At 35.8% G+C, this 23,237-nt stretch overlaps 1 protein-coding gene across 5 annotated transcripts in view; it reads right to left on the minus strand.

Annotated features, from left to right (window-relative positions):
- MARCHF5 (membrane associated ring-CH-type finger 5) overlaps nucleotides 1-23,237 on the minus strand; it is a 49,325-nt gene that overhangs the window by 1,235 nt on the left and 24,853 nt on the right. For 4 of the 5 annotated variants that reach the window (XM_082423932.1, XM_082423936.1, XM_082423933.1 and 1 more), the window contains 3 exons: nucleotides 7,359-7,489; nucleotides 606-789; nucleotides 315-481 (listed from right to left, as the gene is read on the minus strand). In XM_082423932.1, coding sequence (XP_082280058.1) covers nucleotides 315-481; nucleotides 606-789; nucleotides 7,359-7,489 — 482 coding nt within the window. Of the gene's footprint in view, nucleotides 1-314; nucleotides 482-605; nucleotides 790-7,358; nucleotides 7,490-12,393; nucleotides 12,531-23,237 lie in introns of those variants that run through there. The other variant, XM_082423934.1, reaches the window with a different exon arrangement.

Consider the following 23,237-nt stretch of genomic DNA (forward strand, 5'->3'; position numbering starts at 1 on the left):
TGATAGGATTTGAACTGGGCAATCTGACCCTGGAGCAGAAACTTGTCAACACCATCTTTTGGGAGTAATGCTTCACGCACATCCCAGGGGAGAACGCCCACGGCACAGTTCCAGAAGACCAGAACTACTGCAGTGGATCCTCCTCTTTTTATTGCTACTGGATGACAGCGGGGATCAAATAGAGACTTAAGGCACAGGAGCCATAGTATAAATATTTATATAGTCCCATTCTTCTTTTTTTTTTTAAAAACAAATATACAGTTCTTTCTCTTTTGCATAGTCACTTGAAAAAAGTAATATTAAAGCCACCTTACCAAGATTGTCCTTTGTAAATTAGAGTTAACACTACTGAACATTAGTTTACCAACTATTGTCGCAATAGTAGGAAAAACAAGGGCTCCACACAAAATTCGGGTCGCAGAGACATGATCTGCTAAAGGATTAGCCTCAGCTGGAATTCGAGGAACAGGGCAACCAATCCCTAGAGAAAAAAATGTAGGGTATTAGTGCTAATAAATCAGAGTATCTAAAATATCTTCGCATGTTAGGATTTGTCCACAAGATTAATTAGGTATGTTCATTACCAGCACAATTCAGGGCCTTACCTGGAAATATACTGTTCAAAATCTGTAGTTTATTTGAGTATTTGCGCCATAGTCTAAGCACATAGTCCTCCCAGCGAATCATCTTGCCTAATATCAGCATGACAGGAATAGTAGGAAGTCCAATTAAAAGGAATAAAGGATCAGCTCTCTCCATAACATCCAGACCTTCTTTATGGCCTACAACCTGTGAAACAGATAGCATTTGCTCCAATCATTTCCTCATCTAATGAAGGGTTGCATGCCTGAGTGCAATTCATTTTAGAGGAAATGCTAATTTCAAAAGAATACAGAAATAAAAAGTTTTAAAAATAAGCTGGAAAGCTATCAATCCTGATTTATTTATAAGAAATGTCTCTCATGCAAGGGGAAAAAGAAAAGCTCCCAAGCTGTTTCATATTACATTGGAATAAAAGCTTTAAAACCCACATTGATTACACTTCAATAGAGGGGAGGGGACTTCTGGTTCTTGCTTCCATTCCTCTATTTAATTTGGTTAGACTGGGCTATAATTTTAGGTCTCATGTGTCTTCCAGAAGAGCAACTGTTTTCCTGCTCTTCCTACTAGGAGGTAAGCACAGCCAGCCAAGGGGCAGGACCGGCCTTCAGGAGATGGTCTGAAATCTCATTTCTCTTTGGCTTTCTCCCTGCTCAGTGGTGTCTGGGATTGAGTGTGATTTCTCTGGCTGGCTAAATGCCTGCTCTACAGACCTAACTCTCCTAAAATGCAATTCCAAGGTCTAGATTTGAGGGAATGCAATAGGAGGTCCAGTTTTGGCTACAGGTTCCAGTCACTTTTTCTAATCCAGGAACCCAAGGGTGCCTATCTATGGGGTAATAAAGCTAAAACAATCCTTCCCCTCTCATCTGGGTCTTGGGGTTATTTCTCAATTGGTTTAGATCTGAGAGGGCAAGAAGGACATGATTAATTCGCATGTGTGAATCTCCATACTTCCCCTCCTGGCAAAATTCTTTTCACTTGCTGATCAATCTCAGTCTTACATGTCTCTCAACATGGCCATTTAGTTGGTGAGCATCTTACTTTTAACTAGAAAATTTCCCTAAAAATTCTTTCACAGGTCTCAAATGACCTCCCTTTAGCCAAAAGTCTCAAATGCTCGCAAATTAAATATATTTCTCTGAGGGATTATTCTTGGCAGTTATGACAGGGGAGACTATTTCAGAATCCTGGGGTTTTAGCCCATCCAGGTATCACAGCTTGATATGAGGAGACTACTATAAAGGTTTCTATAGTTTTTCTGTACACACTTAAGTATTAAACTATGAAGAAAGGATTGTTGATATAGACAATCTATATCTTTGTCTTTGTCTATATCTCTGAGAGGGACGAGGGAAAAGAAAGGAAGGAAAGGTAAGGAGGGAAGGGAGAAAAGAAGGTAGGGAAGACTAAAAGCTCCAGGGACAATATCTACTCAGGAAAGCAAACTCATGAAAAAGTAAATGGGATTTGTTTTCAAAAATGAGATGCCCTTTATGTCAGCTATTATAGCAGAGTTTTTTAGGTGGACTTCAAGGAGATGTGAAATAAGGAAGCTGACAATGGTCATGGCAAATTGAAATTCTAGACAACAGACTTGATCCAGGTAGAAATAGTTTATAAAATTATGTGGAGGGACTTCCCTGGCGGTCCAGTGGTTAAACTCTGCACTTCCAATGCAGGGGGCACAGGTTCAATCCCTGGTCTGGGAACTAAGAGCCCACATGCCATGCTGTGTGGCGCGGCCAACAAAAAAAAAAAAAAAAAAAGAAAAGAAAAAGTATGTGGAGAGGACCAAAATGGGTGCTTTTAAAATTTCAGCTAAGGATATAGCCCAGACTTTTGTGCATGATTAATTTATCTAACCAAGATGTAACATTAAGGAACAGGGGACTAGCCTCTTCCAAATGGTCAAAACCCATGGTATCAGTATCTGATATTCTTCTGTGTTTCCAGGTAGAAATTAACAACCTCATATCTTGCATGTGAAGGGTGGTTGTTCTGAGCTGCCCTAAAGTGAAATAGTCTGGTTCACCACATTTCATAAACACATATCCCACATTGGCAGCAAAAGTGGATTAGCCCAGAAACTGTCTTTACCTATAATGCTTGTCCCATGACACTCTATTTTTTATATCATTTTATTATTTTCAATATTATGATCACTTTAAAGTTATAACTAAATGTGATTTAAATACTCCCAAAGTGTTAGCAAACAAATTTAGAAATTTGAAAAATTCCTTTGTTGGGTTATGTTTTCTTTTCAGAATTTAGGGTTTAAAAATATAAAGCAAAGTGAATATTCAGGTATGGACTATAGTAAGGGAAAATTTATTCCTCATGGGTAGCAGTAAAAACTTTCCAACCAGGTGTCTAAGAATGAGGAAATAAAAAGGAAATTAGGGCAAACAGTGAGCAAAAGCCCATTTTCCCCACCTGTGATCAAGAGGCATGCTTTGTGCTTAAGCTGAGGCTGACCATTACATGCATACCTGCATGCATTCATTCAACTGAATACTGATTATGTGCCAGACACAGTCCGAGGTGCTGGGAATTAAAAGGTGAGCTAAATAGACGTCTTTTGGAGGTAAGAGGCAATCAAATCAAACAAGTGTGCAAATATAAATGTTAAGGAACTAGGACAGTGTAACACCTATAGTGTCATACTACGTGCCGCTACAGTCAGACTCAAGGGTAATAAATTAAAGCTGAATTAAGCAATGGGGCTGATTTAACTTTGGTCAATATAAAACCAGCAAACCTTGTGTAGGATCATGTACATTCTGATGTTATGCCCTAAGACTGAGAAAGAGATAATTTTCAAGACTTAAATTTTGAGGTTAGATTCAGGAACTGTCGAATGTCTTCTCTAAGAATTTTTTATCCATGTACAAAATCAAGGCCTATGGAATTGCAGGTTTAGAGAAAGGTTTGTTTGTTTTTCTGCTTAAGAGCTGAAAGCTAAATCTCCATAGTCAGCTAGGCCTGCAGTTCATCAATGCTAAAAAGCTAAGAGTTAGTTTTAATTAAGGTTTGATCTTTTAAAGCACTGCCTATAGAACCCTACTTTTAAAAGGGGGGATGGAACAGCGATGAACTAAAAGGTTTCCTTAGAATTCAGGGTAATTAAATGCAACACAATTAAGAAGGGACAGTGCTTGTGGGGGCTGCTCTACAGCAGAGGCAGAAGCAGAGCTGGGCCAGGTGTTAGTGTACCACTGTTCCCGGATACAATGCTCCAGCTGCCTCTGGGGCCAGCTTTCATTTCAGGAGCCCTAGATTAGGGACAGGAGTCCTAATGCTTCTTCCTTGCTGGAAGGTGGTACTGGTACTGGACACGTAAGCTCTCTGAACCTGTAAACTAGGAATAATTGATAGTATCTATGTCACAAGATTGTTGCAAGGATTATATGCATCGGTGCTTGAAAGGTGTTCAGCCAGGTGCCGGGGAAAAAAAAGTTAACCACGTTGTCTTTTCAACAAATTTAAATCAAAGGGGCCATTCAAGTTCTTTACAACGAACAGGGATTGAACCGAAGACTGGTTCATGAAGAAATAAATGGGAAAAAAACAGTGATCTGATTCCTTAATCTGATTTACCTGAACTTCAGAGAAGTCAGAGAACAAAAGGAAAAAAAATAATTAAGTGTTAAAAAGAAAATCCTAAATTCTGCTGATGGAGTAGGGGGCACGACTGCTATCAAACATTCAGAAAGATAAAAGTCTTCCAAATACTCTTAAATCACACAACAGGAGCTATCTACTGTCACAGCTAATTGCTCCCATTTCTGGGCTAAAAAAAAAATCTTTTCAAGTGAAACAGTACATGTGAAGGTTATATCTAAATGGTAACACATAATATATATATGCATTATCATCGTTTTAGTTCTTTTCTGTCACCATTAACCTTCTTTACTGTCACCATTAACATGTTTATTTTTGTCTCCTTGCTCATATCATTTCCTCCTCTCTACCAATCCAAATTATCCTCTTCAAGGGTCAGCTCAAGACTTATTTTTTTCATAACTTCAAATGATCTTTCACTTTTACTGAATTAAAATACTGTTAAGGTAGTCTTTCCTTAATTGGCTCCTGTTGTTGAAGTGTCTCATTAATTACGAGAATTCTTTTAAGACTGTGCTAGCCTAAAATCTTTTCAAGAAGAGCCATCCCATTTCTTATGGTCAATTAGGTCTTAAAGAGAAATCACTCAATCTCAGAGGGCCTTAGTTTCCCCATCTGCAAAAATATACTTTTGTATAATGTATTTGTACATTAAACAATGTATAATCTCTTAAGTTTTCAGGTCTTTGTCAGTCCTAGTGAATGGTCCTGAACTTCCTTGATCTAATGATATACTAATACTCATTACTGGAGCTTAACAAATTATTACAGAACATATAATCAGTTAAACAAACCTGTTACTACCTGACAGAATTGGTCATATTAAAAAAATCATTATTTATGAAAGCCTTCTAAAGTTAATGTCTGTGTATATGCTATACAGGGAACACCTACGTATAAGATAGTCTCTACTTTCTCAAGGAAATTACCTGCTAATAGGAAGAGTAAGGCCTGAATACAGCAAAAGTTAAATAACTTAGGTAATCTATATAAGATATAGCACTTGGTCAACATAGGATTGGCTGCCATTTGAGGAATAAAAATGTCATGAATGCAGAGGAAGAAGAAATCACACTGGGCAGGAGTTGCCTGATAAGTTTCATGGAGGGAAAGTGGCTGAACTAAGCCTGGAAGGAGGGTTTAAATTCGGAGAGAAAGGACTGAAAGGACAGGTATTAGGCAGGGCGGGTAACATAAGCCAAAGGACAGAGGTAAAAAAACTAAACAACATAAGGATGGGTTGGAGGAGACAGCCCAATAGGCCTCAAAGTAGAATGAAGTTAAGATTGTGGAGAACACTGCATAACAAACCAGGTTAAGGAAATGGAATCTTTTTCAAGTCAGTGATTCTCAATCTTTATCCACTATCCTATGACAAATGATTTGTGATTCATTCCAGTGACTACATCCAGATTTCTGGGGTGTCATCAACATTTTATAAAGAAGCATTGCAATATTCTGTCTCACCATGATTATTAATGGAGCAACCAGAATGGCGGCTCACTATGGACCTTGCATAGATAGGTTATGTGCAACTTCTAGAATATTACATATAATCCCTTCGATCCATTTTTCTTTCATGTACTCTTTAATTTATATTAAAGAAAAGTAAGTTATATCATCTACAAACCAAAGTGTGTTAACCATTACTGAGTTAGTCATGAAACATTTAACCGGGCTTCCCTGGTGGCGCAGTGGTTAAGAATCCGCCTGCCAACGCAGGAGACATGGGTTTGAGCCCTGGTCTGGGAGGATCCCACATGCCGCGGAGCAACTAAGCCCATGTGCCACAACTACTGAAGCCTGCGTGCCTAGAGCCCGTGCTCAGCAACAAGAGAAGCCACTGCTATGAGAAGCCTGCGCACCACAATGAAGAGTAGCCCCTGCTCAGCGCAACTAGAGAAAGCCTGCATGCAGCAACAAAGACCCAACGCAGCCAAAAATAAAAATAAATAAATTTATTAAAAAAAAAAAAAAAAAGAAACATTTAACCAATCTAGGTGCTGCTTTCGAAAATGATCACTTAAGTTAGAGGAGACGTTAAGCTTTGAAGTAAAACGTTGAAAGGTATTATTTTAGGAAGATTCACATGGAAGGATGGATCGACAGAAAAGAATGAAGTTAAAGAAAACAATCAAGAGGCTCCTTTAGCCATCCAGGTATGATGGGAGAAAGACAATAAGTCAGGTATTAAAGATTGTGGAAAGGAAGCCACAGATGTTAAGACATATCTAGATGGAAACTGCTTGGACTCAGTGGACTGGATATAGTGCTATGAAGTAGAAAGAGTTAAAGGTAATCCTAAGAATGTAGGCTATATATCAAGTAGATGAGAAAATAATTGTAGGAATCAAAGATACAGAGAAATTATAACAGAGAATAAATTTAGGTTTCAAATTGAGGAAAAGACAAGTTTGATTTCAATAATATTGAGTGTGAAGTCATAAGAGGTCATTTAAGGAGAAGGGCCATGCTGTTCTTATAGGACTGATTTTGGGAAAAGATTAGGGTGAAAGACATAGATCTGAACACAAAACGCTCAGTTAAGATGGCTGGAAATCTTCAAAGAAGAGGTATACAGAGAGAAGAGTCAAGGGCCTGGGACTAAATCTTGAAATTTAAGTCATTCTAATTTTCATCAACAGTTACTAACTGTAGCATTGTTTCGTAATAGCAAAAAACTAGAAGTAACTAACTGTCTAATCAATAAGAGACTGGTTAGTAAACTGCTGAAATTCTATACAAAGAATGCTATGCAGATTTCTCCATACTTTGTGAAAAGATCTCTAAAATTCATTGTTTTTGGAAAAAGGGGGTTCAGCTCTAATACGTTTCCTTTTGGGGGGTAAACTATAATGTGTGTGGGAGAACATATTTATTTTATCTTGCATACGCACAAAGAAAGTCTGGAAGAATATATCTGGCTACCTGAGGAGAGGGGAACCTGGGCAAATGAAGGAGAGGAGTAAGAAGACTTTCCCCTAGAGAGCTTTTATATATTTTCTTATTTTTAAGCCATGAGAATGTTATTACTTGTTCAAATAATAATTTTAAAAACTCCTAACAAAAATCTATTTAATCTGTTTGATCTTCATATCAAAAGTAACATCATCAAATAGAATAAAATAGTGAACCTGCATCACTGTCACCGCTCCATAAGTTACAGCTGTCCAATAGATAGAGCCAACCATTATTCCTGCTGCAGCAAATGGACAGGCTTTTGAGATCAGTCTATCTGCAAGATCCAAGACGTAAACAACTGGACCTATAATATAAAGAAAACAAAGTCAACACAAGACAGATTAAAAAAAAAAAGACCACAGATCTAAAATATTTTTATGAAGTTGGATGCCCTGATGCTTTAGAAATAACTTATAAATGTAATGGGAACCTAGATTTGAACAGATTTAGAATTTCTCAGTCATTTCCATGAATAGCTGAGTTTTACTTCCTAACTCCTAGGAAATAGCCTCTTCAAATTTTTATCTTTATCAGTAAACCTAAGAGTAAAGCCTTAAACACAGCTACTTCTTATAAAGGAAAATAGTTCTCTTACTTCTCTTAATGACACTGGCTACTGCAGAATGACATGGCCATTTCAACTTGCTCTTCACAAACAGTTCCTGGCCACAATTAGATTCTATAGTACTTGGTAAGACTATCATTTCTTTGACTTCACTTATTACTTCCTTGATAGTGTGTGAAGGTAACCTAGGCTATTTTTTTGTAGTTACACAAAGTCAACCTATCTTACTTTGATATCTTATATACTATATTTAGTTGAGCACTATTCTCTAACAAACTACTTTTAATGATCATGCCAGTTTTTATGGCATTCCAACAGCTGTATATGCCAATTATGCTTCTATTATTATTATGTGCTTACAAAGTGAAATTTGGTTATTATCTCCTCTGGTAGTTATTTGGAATAACTATACTAGGAGGAATTATAATAATTGCAATTAAGCCCGGTATAATTTAGCTCTAGAATTTTCCAGAATAGTGGAAAAGTCTTAGACCTGAATTAGAGCAAGGCCTAAAGAACTGAATATCTAAGTTGAACTAAAGGAACATGCAACCTTGACTTAGTAATCATCATATTTGTTGAATGCCCTCTACGTACAAACTATTACTTAGGACATTTTCTTATAAATGTATAAGAGGTATCACCTACCTCTGGGGGCTTACAATCTATAGGAGGATGCTGTATACAAAACCAACTTATTTTCACTGTACAAAGAAATTCAAATAGCAATATATGATAAAATCATTAAAAGAACAAGCATCCATCCATATAGCAATATATGATAAAATCATTTAAAAGAACAAGCATCCATCTATCCATCCAGCAATAGTTCCCCCTGATTGCTGGAGCCAGTAATATTACTAGTTACTGTATAAAGAGAGACCATACTGTGAAGAAGGAAGAACATTAGGAGAGATGTCAAAGGGACCTATGATTTAAATTTAGCATATAAACTTACTACTGTCAAAATCTAACTTATATAACATTTAAAACTATGACAAGGTATCTTTTGGGACCAAAGAGATAAAGTAAGCCTAGTTCAATGTATACTGACTCTACATTCTACATGATAGCAGCGCTGTGCCACACATTACATGTATCATTATATAATCTCATAATGTAGGGTTTAATCCTTAAAATACACAAATTTGCAGTTTTAAGTTTATAACCCTCTCAGAAGGCACAATAAAAAGCATTTTAGTAAGTCACCAAAGATCCCTGAAATGCTGGTACTAAAAGTTAAAGCCAATAGGTATATATAAAGCCTCAAAACTTCAGCTTTCATATTTTCTATCGATAGTTCTTTAATCAGAAAATTAAAATCACAAAACAACAACTACAGACTCTTTACAGCACGTTTCCACCTACCAACATCACACCTATCTGAAGTCAATCCCCACTTATACACCAGATCCCATCCCCTCACCAACTCAAAGACACAGCTCTAGCAATTCACTTCTACCCTCCTACATCATTTCCCCCTACGCTTTATTGGATTATTTTCATCAAACATGTCATTATTTATTCTATCTTAAAAAAAAGAGAAACACCTTCTCTTGATCCTTCTTTTCCACTGCTCCATTTCTTTGCTCCCTTTACAACAAAATCACTCAAAAGACTCTTCTGTTTTCACTCTCTCTCTTCAATTCTCTCTTGAATCCACTCCACCAAAACTGCTCATCAAGGTCACTAACAACCCACACATAGCTAAATCCAATGGTCTAATATCAGCCTTCCTCTTATTTGGGCTACCACCAACATCTGATAGATGTTCCCTTCTTCTTCCCAATAATCAATGCATCTCCAGGGCATCACCATCTCTTGGTTTTCTTTCCATCTCACCAGTCACTAACTTTTCAGTCTCCTTTGCTGGTTCCTCCTCTTTTTTTTTTTTTTTTTCCTCCTCTTTTTCTTGACCAAAGTGAGGTCCACCCTGCCAACTTCTACTTCATCATACTCCCTATTTGATTACTCTGCTCTATTTTTCTTTTTCCTAAAGCACTTACCACCTAACATACTCTAATTTACTTATTGTTTCCACCTACTAGAATAGGGGTTGAAAAACTATGGCCCATGGGCCGAATCCACCTCGCTGTTATTATAAATAAATTTTCGAGAAACATGGCCACATGCAAAGTTAGCTGACCCCTGAACAACACGGGTTTGAACTACACGGATCCACTTACACTAGGATTTTTTTCAATAGTAAATACTACAGTTCTACACAATCCTCTGTTGGTTGAATCCATGGATATGGAGGGATACAGAGGAGCTGTGGATATGGAGGGCTGACTATAAGTTATATGTGGGTTTTTGAATGCACAGAAGGTTGGCACCCCTTCCCCCGTCCAAGCCCGCACTGTTCAAGGGTCAACTGTATTTACTATATATATATATATATATATATATATATTTTTTTTTTTTTTTGCAGAAAAAGTTTGTTGGCTCCTGAACTAGAATATGAGCTCCAAAGCGAAAGTAACCTTTTTATTTTGCTTACTGACGAATCCCAATTCCTTTGATTCTCAAAAATTTGCTTAATTCTCTACTGAGGTACTTATGAAAAACTATGATATGAAAATCTCTAGGTCTTCCTTTTTCATTATTCTGTATGAAGCCCAAGTTATGAGACTATTTTCTACCCAGTCAGAATCAGAATGTATTAGGAGAGAAGGTATTTTACCTGCTTCCAGCTGACCTTCTCCCCCCATTCCCCACCTTTTCAAAAGGGTGCTTGGAAAGATCTACTGATGGAGCAAAGCAATATAATTCCTAAAAAAAGTAACAGATCATTTAGATGAAAACATAGTTCCTAAAAAGTGATCAGTCACTACCAATTTTATCTATTATGAACATGGACAATAGACAGGTGTTTGAATTGTCTTTCCTTTAAAGATCTCAGAAGGTTCCAACAGAATAAGCTCAATTTTCAATTTTCTTCTGAATCACTGGGTATGAATTCTTTCTGTACAAACAAAAACAAACAAATAAATCCTCATACTTCCTTCTGGAAATTTTTTACTTATCCCTTGGGTCATATGCAACAGATGTGCTGGATTAAATGAAGTTACTGGCTGCATTTCATAATCCCTATTTCCAGTTTTTCTGGCAAAATTCTGTCTAGGCTTTTGTTTTAAGTTTATTTTGCCTAAACCTCTCAAGTCTTTTCCAGATAGACTAGTCCAAGATTAGTTTAATGTTTAAAAGGAAGGATAAATGCCTAGTGGTAAACATACCATTAGAATTATAAACTGCCACCCAGGGGAGGTATTTCTGAGAGCTAAAGATTATCTAGGCAAGCTATTTGATGAATAAGAACAATCACTCAAATCCTCCGGATGCAGTCCCTCAATCATATTTTTCTTATTAGGAAGCTTATCATGTACTATCCTATGACTTGAGGCCATAAAAGGAAAACAGCAACAGTCATTAGCCTCTTCTTATTGTCAGATTAAAGTACAAACAGTTACGGGAAATGAGGAAAGGCAAGACTCTAGCCCTTCAAAATCTCAATTCTGATGGGGAGGAAGAAGTATGAATAAACGTACTTCACAAGTTAAATATGCAAGGGCATAAAAAGGTTTTATTTAGTATTTTAAAAAGGTATTATTGAATTTTTAATGCCTCAGTGAGCTTCATCACTTATGTTTCCAACAGTACTGTATTTACACAATGAATGGCAATTGGAGAACCTTTGTATAAATACAAGTTTTGAAAATTCAATAATTTAAAGGGCACTAGGGAAACTTGCAATTAAAAGGAAATCTATTGTGAATTCTTTTGCACAATAAAACTTTTGTAAAGAAAATAACTACACGTAATGTTTTGGGTAAATTCAAATCTTCACATTTCAGATTGGAATGACATCAAACAGTGAGCTGAGAACTATTAGGGAAACTCCTAAGTCCATGTCTATTGAAAAGAAGTAATCAGTTTTATCTGGCAGACACTGCAAAAGTAGATTTGTTCTGATTGTTGTGTTGTGATTTAAATTCAAGTCTCTGTATGCATGGTGTTAAAGGTACATTTTGGAAATTAAGAATTAATGACTGAAGGGCAGCTAATACTTAGTGTTCAAAATCTCCTGGCACTGCATACAATCATACCCAGAATTCCCAGAACCTTTCTTGGGGATAGAAAGGTACCCTCAAAAACACCTCTGACCAATTCTTGAAAAATAATTTCTAAATGCTGCCAGGGTGCTAAAGTTTCTAACACAAAACATAATTTAATGCTTCACAAGATAACCTTGTATAAGTCCCTGAGATGATAACAGCTCCCATGAACTCCAAGGTTTCTGTTAAGTGGCCAAATTTATAAAAGAGATTGCCAGACCCAACTCAAATGCCAACTTGCTAAGCCAAAACATCAACCCCACTTTCAGGTTCAGAACTGCTGAGAATTGCAGATTTTCGAGGTCACCAAGATCCTAACAATACAGTTCTAAACTTCTTTCCTTGCTCCAAGTCTTCTTTTTGTTGCACACTACTTCTGGAATGTCCTGTCCCTACTTTGATTAAATCTGTATGAAAACCCAAATTCCCAATGAAAACTAACCTAACCTGATAGAGGCTGACTAATTGTTCTACCCCACCCTGTTCCACGAGGCTTCCTTTACATACTATCCCACAAAATGCACTTACCCCTTTGCTTGTGCATAATGTTAGTACTTTATGTTCTTGTTCAATGTTTGTTCAGTTGTCTCAATATCCTTTAAGTCTGTCCATGTCAGCATCATCTGAGATTGAAAACTCCCAGGGGGCAGGGGCCATGTCTGTTTAACTCGTTTTGTACAGTGCCTAGGATAGAACCATGTACAGATAGGTGCTTAAAAAATGCTTTTTAATGATGATTGGTATCTATCACTCTCAGGGACTGTCTAAGCTACAGCTATCTTCAGCACATGGTACTTGGCAGTATATCAGGGAACTTTGGCCTGTTCCACAGGGCATTTGAATATAATGGCACAGGACCTAGCTGTAGCGCTCTGTGGCAAGTATTTGACTCAATTCATTGTTAAAAAAACAACTTAAAAAAAGTATTAATTATATGGTCCAACAACAAATGTGGATTTTACTGAAAACATTAATATCACAACCACCAATTCAACTGAGTTAAAAACACGTGGGAATTTTGATGGGATAGTAAAGAGTTTTAACTTTTAACTCTTTCTCTAGCATTCATCACTGTTTTAAACACTAAGATGCTGGAGGCTAGGTCTAAGAGCCCCAGACAAGCTCATGTAAGTTCATCTTTAATTGCTCTGCTTGTAGGTTGAGATTTTACCAATTTTTATGTAAAAACAAACATCCTGCAAACTCAGGCTTTAATTTACTTTGCTTAATGATGAAAGTTAGTCATTAGATTGTAAACAGAGGAAAGGATATGTTCTTGGACAATTTTTTATTTAACCAAACTAATAATAATTGACCAAAAACCCCTCAAAACAAAACAAAACCAATGCTGAATAAAAGATTCAGAGTCAAAGTAGATGAATATTATGTCTTGGTGTATATATATAGTGTATTACCAAGAAAAGTAACTAAAGATCATCAAAGTAGTTCTTTATGAGTACATAGCTTGTGCCAAGGGAAAGCTTAAATTTTTCCTCATTAGAATAGATTAGCCCATAGAATATTTGAGGGCTGTAACGTCAACTACTAGTACTTATTAAGCACCTACTGTACATATAGCATTTTACTATCCATTAAAATAAATGTAAATAAAATTTAACACACTAGCCTCTGCCTCCAAGGAGCCTACAATCTAGTTAGGGACAAACAATAAATACACATTAAACAACTGGAAAACTTTATGGCAAAACTGACAAATATATGATAGTGTCATACAAACTACACAGATACATGTTAACAAATTTTAAGTTAAGATTATAGAGGGGGTAAGGATGCAAGGAGTTTTAATATTACTGTCTGCATGTATATATTTACTAATTAACAGAAGTGAATATTGACCTTGAAATCTATGATCTGAAAAGGGGGGCATGCTAGAAGACCTAACTAGAGGCAAAAGACTTTATTCAAAGGGTTTATATATTTTTAAAAAGCTAGTATGCCAGTAAGGTGGGGGTTAATTGATAGAAACCGTTAGCCAGATCTCTGAAGAACATGACACAATAGGCAGGAAGGAAGTTCCTGGTGACAGGCATGCTAAAATGAATATGATATTTTAGGAAAACTAAGAATATTTAAAGTCAGAATAAACTAGAATAGAATCTACAAGATTTTGTATCTAAAGTGAGTACAAAAAAAGAGATAGTAGCATCAATCTAAAGTAGCTTAATAGGGAGTTGAGTTAGAAAGGATAAAGAAATATTAAACCTTATTAGAGAAAAAATGTTTTGTCTGCTTTTAGGAGAAACCATGCCTAAGGTATTAAATTCTTTGAATTTCCAAATTAAAAGTTGAAAAAGTTAAGCTGTGATAAAAGAAACACCACCATCAATTATCATTAATACATAAAAATAGATGGCAATATTAATTATACACATACTACATATATGCCAAGGAATTGTTATTACATATTCTTTTTTCTTCTTTAAACATACCTATATTTTTCAAATTTTCCATGATGAGAATATAATTACTTTTATTAATAAGAAAAACTACTTTTTAGAGAATAACAAAGGGTTATCATAAAATTCAGGTAACCATACCCTAAGGAAAGTCAACCTGACATTACTGTTTCATTTTCTTTTCCCCTTTATATGAGAAACTCACAGTAGGCTCCTTAGGAGGCAAAATAACAAGGCGGGTAAGGATTAGGTAGGGTCTACCGTGTGAATTTGGACAAAATGCTACCTCCAGACCTCAATTTCTACATCTATAATGATAATGAAGATAATATCTACCTCAGAGTTTTTGTGAAAATTAATGCATATGAAGCTCTTAATACAGTACTTAGTGTTATACTGTACCAATGTCAGATATTAGTTCTTTCAAAAATGGCATACTAAGTTAAGTAGAATAGAACTCTGGAATAGGAGGTATAATCCAAGACAGATGTTTGAGGAAAAATTTATGGCATAAGGCTCTGGTATAAAAATAAGACTGTTTCAGGAAAATGTGAGGTAAGAAATAAAGGACAGATCTTTTTTGCCTAAAGGTCTGGAACAAGGAGGAAGAGGAAAATTCATGGTGCCAGGGAATCTGGGAATGAAGAGGGAGAAGACACCAGACTATAATTAGTAATTACTTTTTAAAAAATGTAAGATTCTGTAATTGTGTTTTGGACCTATAATTCAGCTACCAGTATTTATATATAGTGTGTACCCAGAAAGCCTCACCCTATTGAAGATACTTATTAAAACAAATTTATATTTAAATCTTAGGGAACAAGACTAGATGTGATCCAGCAATAAACACAAGAAATCCTTACTTTGAAAGTATTCTAGTCATCTGCCTCATAAGAGGGTATATAAAGGAGGGCCAAAGAAGATCTAATGAGATGCCTACCTACAAACTTTAACATCAGAGGGTACTCAAAGACTGAATCATTAGGGAGTAGGATTTTGGTTTTTCAATTCCTTTATTTTGATCATCCATAGACGTTTAGATATAATGCAAAGCAAAAATAAACACTTCTCTGATGGCCAAGTGTAAATATTACTAGAAACTCTTAATTATATGAAGAAAGTACTTGAATTCTTAAGTCTATACTGGTTTTCAAGTAATGAAATAAGCCAACAATATATTTTATGAGAGCAGTCAGGAAAGTAACCGCTTGGATTTATGGTGAGTAACAGAGGGCCATGTGGTTAGAGGAAACAATGCAGACTATTCTTAGAAAGTTAACTGATAGCTTAGAAAATATTAAAAATGTAAAATTCTCATTAAATTGAAGCCATGAAAAACTTTTTTAAATTTGGGGGAAAATATATTTTATATATATTTAGTACCCTTTTTCAAACAAAAGGATGCTCAACATCACTAATCATTAGAGAAATGCAAATCAAAACTACAATGAGGTATCACCTCACACCAGTCAGAATGGCCATCATCAAAAAGTCTACAAACAATAAATGCTGGAGAGGGTGTGGAGAAAAGGGAACCCTCTGGCACTGTTGGTGGGAATGGAAATTGATACAGCCACTATGGAAAACAGTATGGAGGGTCTTCAAATAACTAAAAATAGAACTACCATACGACCCAGCAATCCCACTACTGGGCATATATATACCCAGAGAAAACCCTAATTCAAAAAGAGTCATGTACCAAAATGTTCATTGCAGCTCTATTTACAACAGCCAGAACATGGAAGCAACCTAAGTGTCCATCAACAGATGAATGGATAAAGAAGATAAGGCACATATATACAATGGAATATTACTCAGCCATAAAGAGAAATGAAATTGAGTTATTTGTAATGAGGTGGATTGACCTAGAGTCTGTCATACAGAGTGAAGTAAGTCAGCAAGAGAAAAACGAATAACGTATGCTAACACATATATGGAATCTTAAAAAAAAAAAAAAAAGGTTCTGAAGAACCTAGGGGCAGGACAAGAATAAAGATGCAGACGTAGAGAATGGACTTGAGGACACGGGGAGGGGGAAGGGTAAGCTGGGACGAAGTGAGAGAGTGGCATGGACATATATACACTACCAAATGTAAAATAGATAGCTAGTGGGAAGCAGCGGCATAGCAAAGGGAGCTCAGCTCTGTGCTTTGTGACCACCTAGAGGGGTGGGATAGGGAGGGTGGAAGGGAGATGCAAGAGGGAGGGGATATGGGGATATATGTACATGTATAGCTGATTCACTTTGTGATACAGCAGAAACTAACACACCATTGTAAAGCAATTATACTCCAATAAAGATGTTAAAAAAAAAAAAACCCAACACAACAGCATTCTTTCTTGCTTTCCAATGGTTAGCCACCTCACTCATAAAGAAATGGAAATTAAAACTCTGAGATACCTTTTCTTACCTAACAGATTATACTGACAAACTAAAATGTTAGCCAATCTATTGGCAAAGCTGTAAGTAAACAGGCAAACTCATCCATTGCAGGTGCATATAAAATGGTATAGTACCTAATCCAGCAAAAGTATATATGCTATTCACCCCAATTTAGCAATCCCTTCTTGGTTCATCTTTAATAAGTATTCTAAGCTAATGAACTCAAAAAAAAGAGAAAGAATTACAATGTCATTCTTCTGTACCATCTAATGAAATAATAGATCTAGAGGCAATGAATAAAAAAAATATCAATCTCTGCTAAAACCAGTAGGTGGAAACTGACAGGGAATTCTATTGGATGTATCAGGTTGATAACACCTGTATCCACTGATCAGTCTTATCATAAAAAAAGATAACTATACATTTTTCCAGCTTTATTATTATTGACATATAACATATATGTTTAAGGTATAGAATGTGATAATTTGATAATATATATTGAGAAATGATCACCACAATAAGGTTAGTTAACACTTCAATCCTCTTACATAATTACCATCTTTGTGGTGCTAACACTTAAGGTCTACTTTTTTAACCTTCATTTATATAATACAGTGCTAATTATGGTCACCATATTGTACATTAATCTCTAGAACTGATTCATCTTTAAATGGAAGTTTGTAGCCCTTGACCAACATTTCCCAATATTCCCCAACCCCCAGCCCCAACCATTCTACTATTTGAGTTTGGATATTTTAGAGTCCACATATAAGTGAGAACATATAGTATTTGTCTTTCTCTGACTTATTTCGCTTAGCACAATGCCCTTAAGATCTACCCATGTTCTTGCAAAAGGCAGGGTTTCCTTTTATTTTTTTTAAAAAAGGCTGAATATTCTACTGTATATATACACACATTTTCTTTATCCATTCATCCGTCAATGGACACTTAGGTTGTTTCCATGTCTTGGCTATTGTGAATAATGCTGCAGTGAACATGGGGGTGTAGGTATCTCTTCCAGACAGTGATTTCATTCCTTCAGATATCTACTCAGAAGTGGGATTGCTGGATCACATGATAGTTAAAAAACTTTTTTTGAGTAATCTCCATATAATTTTTCATGGTGGCTGTACCAATTAATATCCCCACAAACAGTGCACACAGTACCCTTTTCTCCACAGCCTTGTTAACACTTGTTGTCTATTGTCTTTTTGTTAATAGCTATTCTAACAGATGTGAGGTAACATCTCATTGTGGTTTTGATTTCCATTTCCCCAATGATTAGTGATGCTGAGCATCTTTTCATGCATCAGTTGACCATTTGTATGTCTTCTACAGAAAATTTTCTATTCAAGATTTTAACCCATTTTTAAATCAGATTGTGTATGGATTTTATTCTTGGATATTGAGTTGTATAAATTCCTTATATTTTGGATATTAATCCCCTATCAGAGAGATGATTTACAAGTATTTTCTCATTCCATAGGTTACCTTTTCATTTTGCTAATTGTTTCTTTTGCTGTGCAAAAGCTCTTTAGTTTGATATAGTCCAACTTGTTTATTTCTGCTTTTGTCGCTTGTGCTTTTGGTGTCATATCCAAAAAATCATTGCCAAGATCAATGTCAAGGAGACTTTCCTATATTTTATTCTAGAACGTTTATAGTTTCTGGTCCTAAATTTAAATCTCTAATCCATTTTGAGTTAATTTTTGTGAGTGGAATAAGACAGGGGCCAGTTTTAGTCTTTTGCATGTAACAATTCAGTTTTCCCAACATCACTTACTGAAGAGACTTCCCTGAGTATTCTTGGCTCCCTTGTCAAATATTAGTTGAACATATATGTGTGGGTTTAATTCTGGGCTCTCAACTCTGTTCCACTGGCCTACGTGTCTTTTTACACTAGTACCATATTGCTTTATTATAGCTTTGTAATAAAGTTTAAATCAGTAAATGTGATGTCACCTGCTTTGTTCTTCTTTCTCAGGATTGCTTTGGCTATTTGCGGTCTTTTGTAGTTCCATACAATTTTAGGATTATTTTTCCTAATTCTGTAAAAAATGCCATTGGACTTTCAGGGATTACATTGAATATATAGATGGCTTTGGGTAGTATGGACATTTTAACAGTATTAATTCTGCCAATCCATGAATATGAGATAGCTTTTCATTTATTTGTGTCTTCTTTAATTTCTTGCATCAATGTTTTGAAATTTTGTTTTACTCCTAAGTATTTTATTATTTTTGGTATTATAAATGGGATTATTTTATTTCTTTTTCAGAGAGCTTAGTGTATATATAGAAACACAACTGATTTTTATGTTGATTTTGTATCCTGCAACTTTACTGAATTCATTTATTAGTTCTAACAGGCTTTTGGTGGAGTCTTTAGGATTTTCTATGTATAAGATCATATCATCTCCAAGCAAAGACAATTTTACTTCTTTCTTTTGGATTCAGATGTCTTTTATTTCTTTTTCTTGACTAACTGCTCTGGGTAGGACAGGAGTGGTGAGAACAGACACCCTTGTCTTGTTCTTGATCTTAGTGGGTACACTGCGTATGATGTTAGCTGTGAGCTTGTCATATACAGCCTTTATGACGTTGAGGTATGTCCTTCTATACCCAATTTGTTGAGAGTTTTTATCATGAAAGGATGTTGAATTCTGTCAAATGCTTCTCTGCATCCTGCAGATAATGAGATGCAGAGATAATAAGATTTTTATCTTTCATTCTATTAATGTGGTGTATCACACTGATTGATATGCAGATATTGAACCATCCTTGCATCCCAGGGATAAATCCCACTTGATCATGGTGTACGATGCTTTAATATGCTGTTGGATTTGTTTTGCTAATATTTTGTTGAGAATTTTTTCATCTATATTCATCAGGGATATTGGCTTGTAGTTTTCTTATAGTGTCTGTATCTGGCTTTGGTATCAGGGTAATGCTGGCCTCATAAAATGAGTTTGGGAATGTTCCCTCCTCTTTAATTTTAAAGAGTCTGAGAAGGACTGGCATTAATTCTTCCTTAAGTGTTTGGCGGAATTCACCAGTGAAACCATCTGGTCCTGGGTTTTTCTTTGTTGGGAGTTTTATGATCTCCTTAGTTGTTATTGGTCTGTTCACATTTTTTATTTCTTCATGATTCAGTCTTTGTACGTTTTATGTTTCTAGGAATTTATCCTTTACTTCTAGGTTACCCAATTTGTTGGCATACAACTGCTCACAGTACTTTCTTAAGATCCTTTGTATTTCTGGGACTTCCCTGGTGGCGCAGTGGTTAAGAATCCACCTGCCAATGCAGGGGACACGGCCTGGCCTGGGAAGATCCCACACGCCGAGGAGCAACTAAGCCCGTGTGCCACAACTACTGAGCCTGCGCTCTAGAGCCCGCGAGCCACAACTACTGAGCCCACGTGCCACAACTACTGAAGCCCGTGCACCTAGAGCCCGTGCTCCGCAACAAGAGAAGCCACTGCAATAAGAAGCCTGCGCACCGCAACAAAGAGTAGCCCCCGCTTGCCACGAATAGAGAAATCTCGCGCGCAGCAACGAAGACTCAACACAGTCAAAAAAAAAAAAAAAAAAAGTACAGGGGAAAATATAGTATCACAGGAAAAAGCATTTCAATCCAGAAGATGATCAACTAAAGGGGAAAAAAAAGAGAAAAAGGACAAATAGAATGCATGAAATTTGACAGAAAAAACCCAACTATATGAGTATCACAATAAGTTTACACTTATTTACAAAAGAATTCAGAAGAACTGAAAATAAAAGGATGAGAAAAGATAAGCAAATGCAACAACATCAAAAAAAGCTGGTATGAAAGGGGGAAAAAAAGAGTAACTTTACAGTGAAAAAACCTGACAAACATAACCTTACTGAGATGATCAAGGTCAGTATCATGAGTGATAAGTAATATTGATAGTATGTGCCTGGGATGTGATGTGATGAAAATGGCACTTCATCTCTGTGGTCTTGTACCCCAAAACTCATAACCCCAGTAGATAATAGGAAAAACATCAGACAGATCCGAATTGTGAGACATTCTGTAAAACATCTAACCAGTATTCCTCAAAACCGTCAAGGTCAACAAAAACAAGCAAAGTCTGAGAAGCTGTTACAGCCAAGAGGAGCATTAAGGAGACATGACTAAATGTAATATAATATCCTGAACAGGATCCTGGAACAGAATAAGGACATTAGGGAAAAATTAAGAAAACCTGAGTAAAGTATGGACTTCAGTTAATAATAATATCAGTACTGGTACATTAATTATAACAAATGTGTACAATACTACATAAGATGTTAATAACAGAAGAAACTGGATATGGGATATTTGGGAACTCTTTGTACTATCTTTGAAATTTTTCTGTAAATTAAAAATTGTCCTAAAATAACAAATCTATTTTAAAAAATCTGGTATAGCTATATTTTCATTCTACAGTTGGCCCTCCAAATCTTTGGGTTCTGCATCTGCATATTCAACCAACTGCAGAATGAAAATATCTAGGGGGAAAAAATTCCAGAAAGTTTCCCAAAGCAAAACTCAAAGTTGCTGCACACCAGCAACAACTTACCATTTACACCAGCAACAACTTACCATTTACACCATATTAGAACATTATGAGTAATCTAGAGATGATTTAAAGCCACTGCAAAGAGAAGCCTGCGTACCGCAACGAGTAGCCCCCGCTCGCCACAACTAGAGAAAGCCTGCGTGCAGCAATGAAGACCCAACGCGGCCAAAAATAAATAAATAAAATAAAATAAAGTATATAGTAGTATGTGCATAAATTATATGCAAATACTATGCCATTTTATATAAGGGACTTGAGCATCCATGGATTTTGGTATCTGCAGGGGTCCTGGAACCAACCTCCTGCAGATACCGAGGGGCAACTGTATTCTATATTATCATGTCTATATTATATAGAAGTTTAAGATACACACAAAAAATTCTTATAGATAAAATAGTCATTACTTAATGATAAAAAGTTGAAATCACCAGGATATTTTATCTCTAAACCTGAGGGATAGGTAAATGGATGATAGTTTATTAGTCATTATTCCTCATATGTAGTTATATATTCTTTCTCAACAAATGAAATTTCATAATAGAAGAAAAAACCTTAGTGAACATTCTGCTGAGCTTTGATCAATGCTAAGGCAGCAGATATAATTAGTTCTGTATATTGATAGCAGCATGTTGGTAAAGGCAATGGAAAAGCAGGCACTTCAATGCACTGTTGGGAAGATTAAACAGACATAATCTCTACAAAAGCCAATTTGATGATGTCTATTAATGTTATAACTGCACATACCCTTTGACTTATAGCAATTCCACTCTAGTCATTTTGCACATGTGTAAAATTATTTTACACAGTTGTTTATGACAGCACTCTTTGTAGCAGTAAAAGATTACAAACAGACTATATGTCCATCATTAGGAAACTGGTTATATAACCATACATTTATGTAACAGAATACTATACAACTACAAAGAAAAAGAAAGCTCTTTATACACTAATATAAAATGGTATCTACCATATATTGCTAAGAAAAAAAAAAAGGAAGCATAGAACATGATGTATAGTATACTAGTCTAGAATATATTAACATATAAACTAATTGTGCTCAATATTCTGTTTGCCTCTCCAAATTTACTCCTCCTCTTTCTCCACCCTGCTTTGTACATTGGGAGGCTGACTAAACAAACTGCATCCTTTAGGTAACCTTCCCCTCTAGCTACTGATGTGCTTTGGCAATTTAAAATCCTGGCTCCTTACTTGCTAGAAACCCATGGTATTCCGTTAAATAAATTTGCCAAGTCTGCTTCCTTAACTGTAGAATAAGGACACTATCTATTGTGTAGAGCTTTTGAGAAGCTTAAAATAATATAGGCAAACTGATCGACATAGTGCCTGGCAAAGAGTCAGTGCCTGTTAGGAAGTGATAGCTACTGATATCACTGTTAATATTATTAAAAGAAAATACTATAAAATAAAATAGTAACAACTATTAATTTTATTTGCTAGATTTTCTAGGAAAGGTTTCTCCCAGGAATCATTCCTCATCATCCCTAGTGAATATCTTTTCCTTCTAAGCTTTACACTCCACTTAACATTTGACAACCAGTTTTTGAGGGTAATTGTTAGTTATCTTCCTCTCTACACAGAAGTTTGAATTAATGCTTAGTTGAGAACAATGAAGAAATAAAAAACAAAGCTATAATAAAATTTAATTTGAAAGTAATCTAAGAATTTACATAAAGAGTGGAAGTGGCAACATTGATATCAGTTAAAATCAACTTTAAGACAAAAAGTGTTACTAGAAACAAAGAAGGACATTCTATGATGGTAAAAGGGACAATCCATCAGAAAGACGTAACAATTAGGAACATTTATGCACATAACAACAGTCCAAAATAAATGAAGCAAAAATGGGCAGAACTGGAGAAGACAATTCAACAATAGCTGTAGACTTCAACAGTCCACTTTCAATGAATAGGTAAAAGAACGACAAGGAAATAGAAGACTTCAAAATTCTATGAGTCAACTAGATATTTAT

This window comes from Balaenoptera physalus (assembly GCF_965194825.1).
Source record: "Balaenoptera physalus genome assembly, chromosome: 14".
NCBI classification, from domain to species: Eukaryota; Metazoa; Chordata; class Mammalia; order Artiodactyla; family Balaenopteridae; genus Balaenoptera; species Balaenoptera physalus.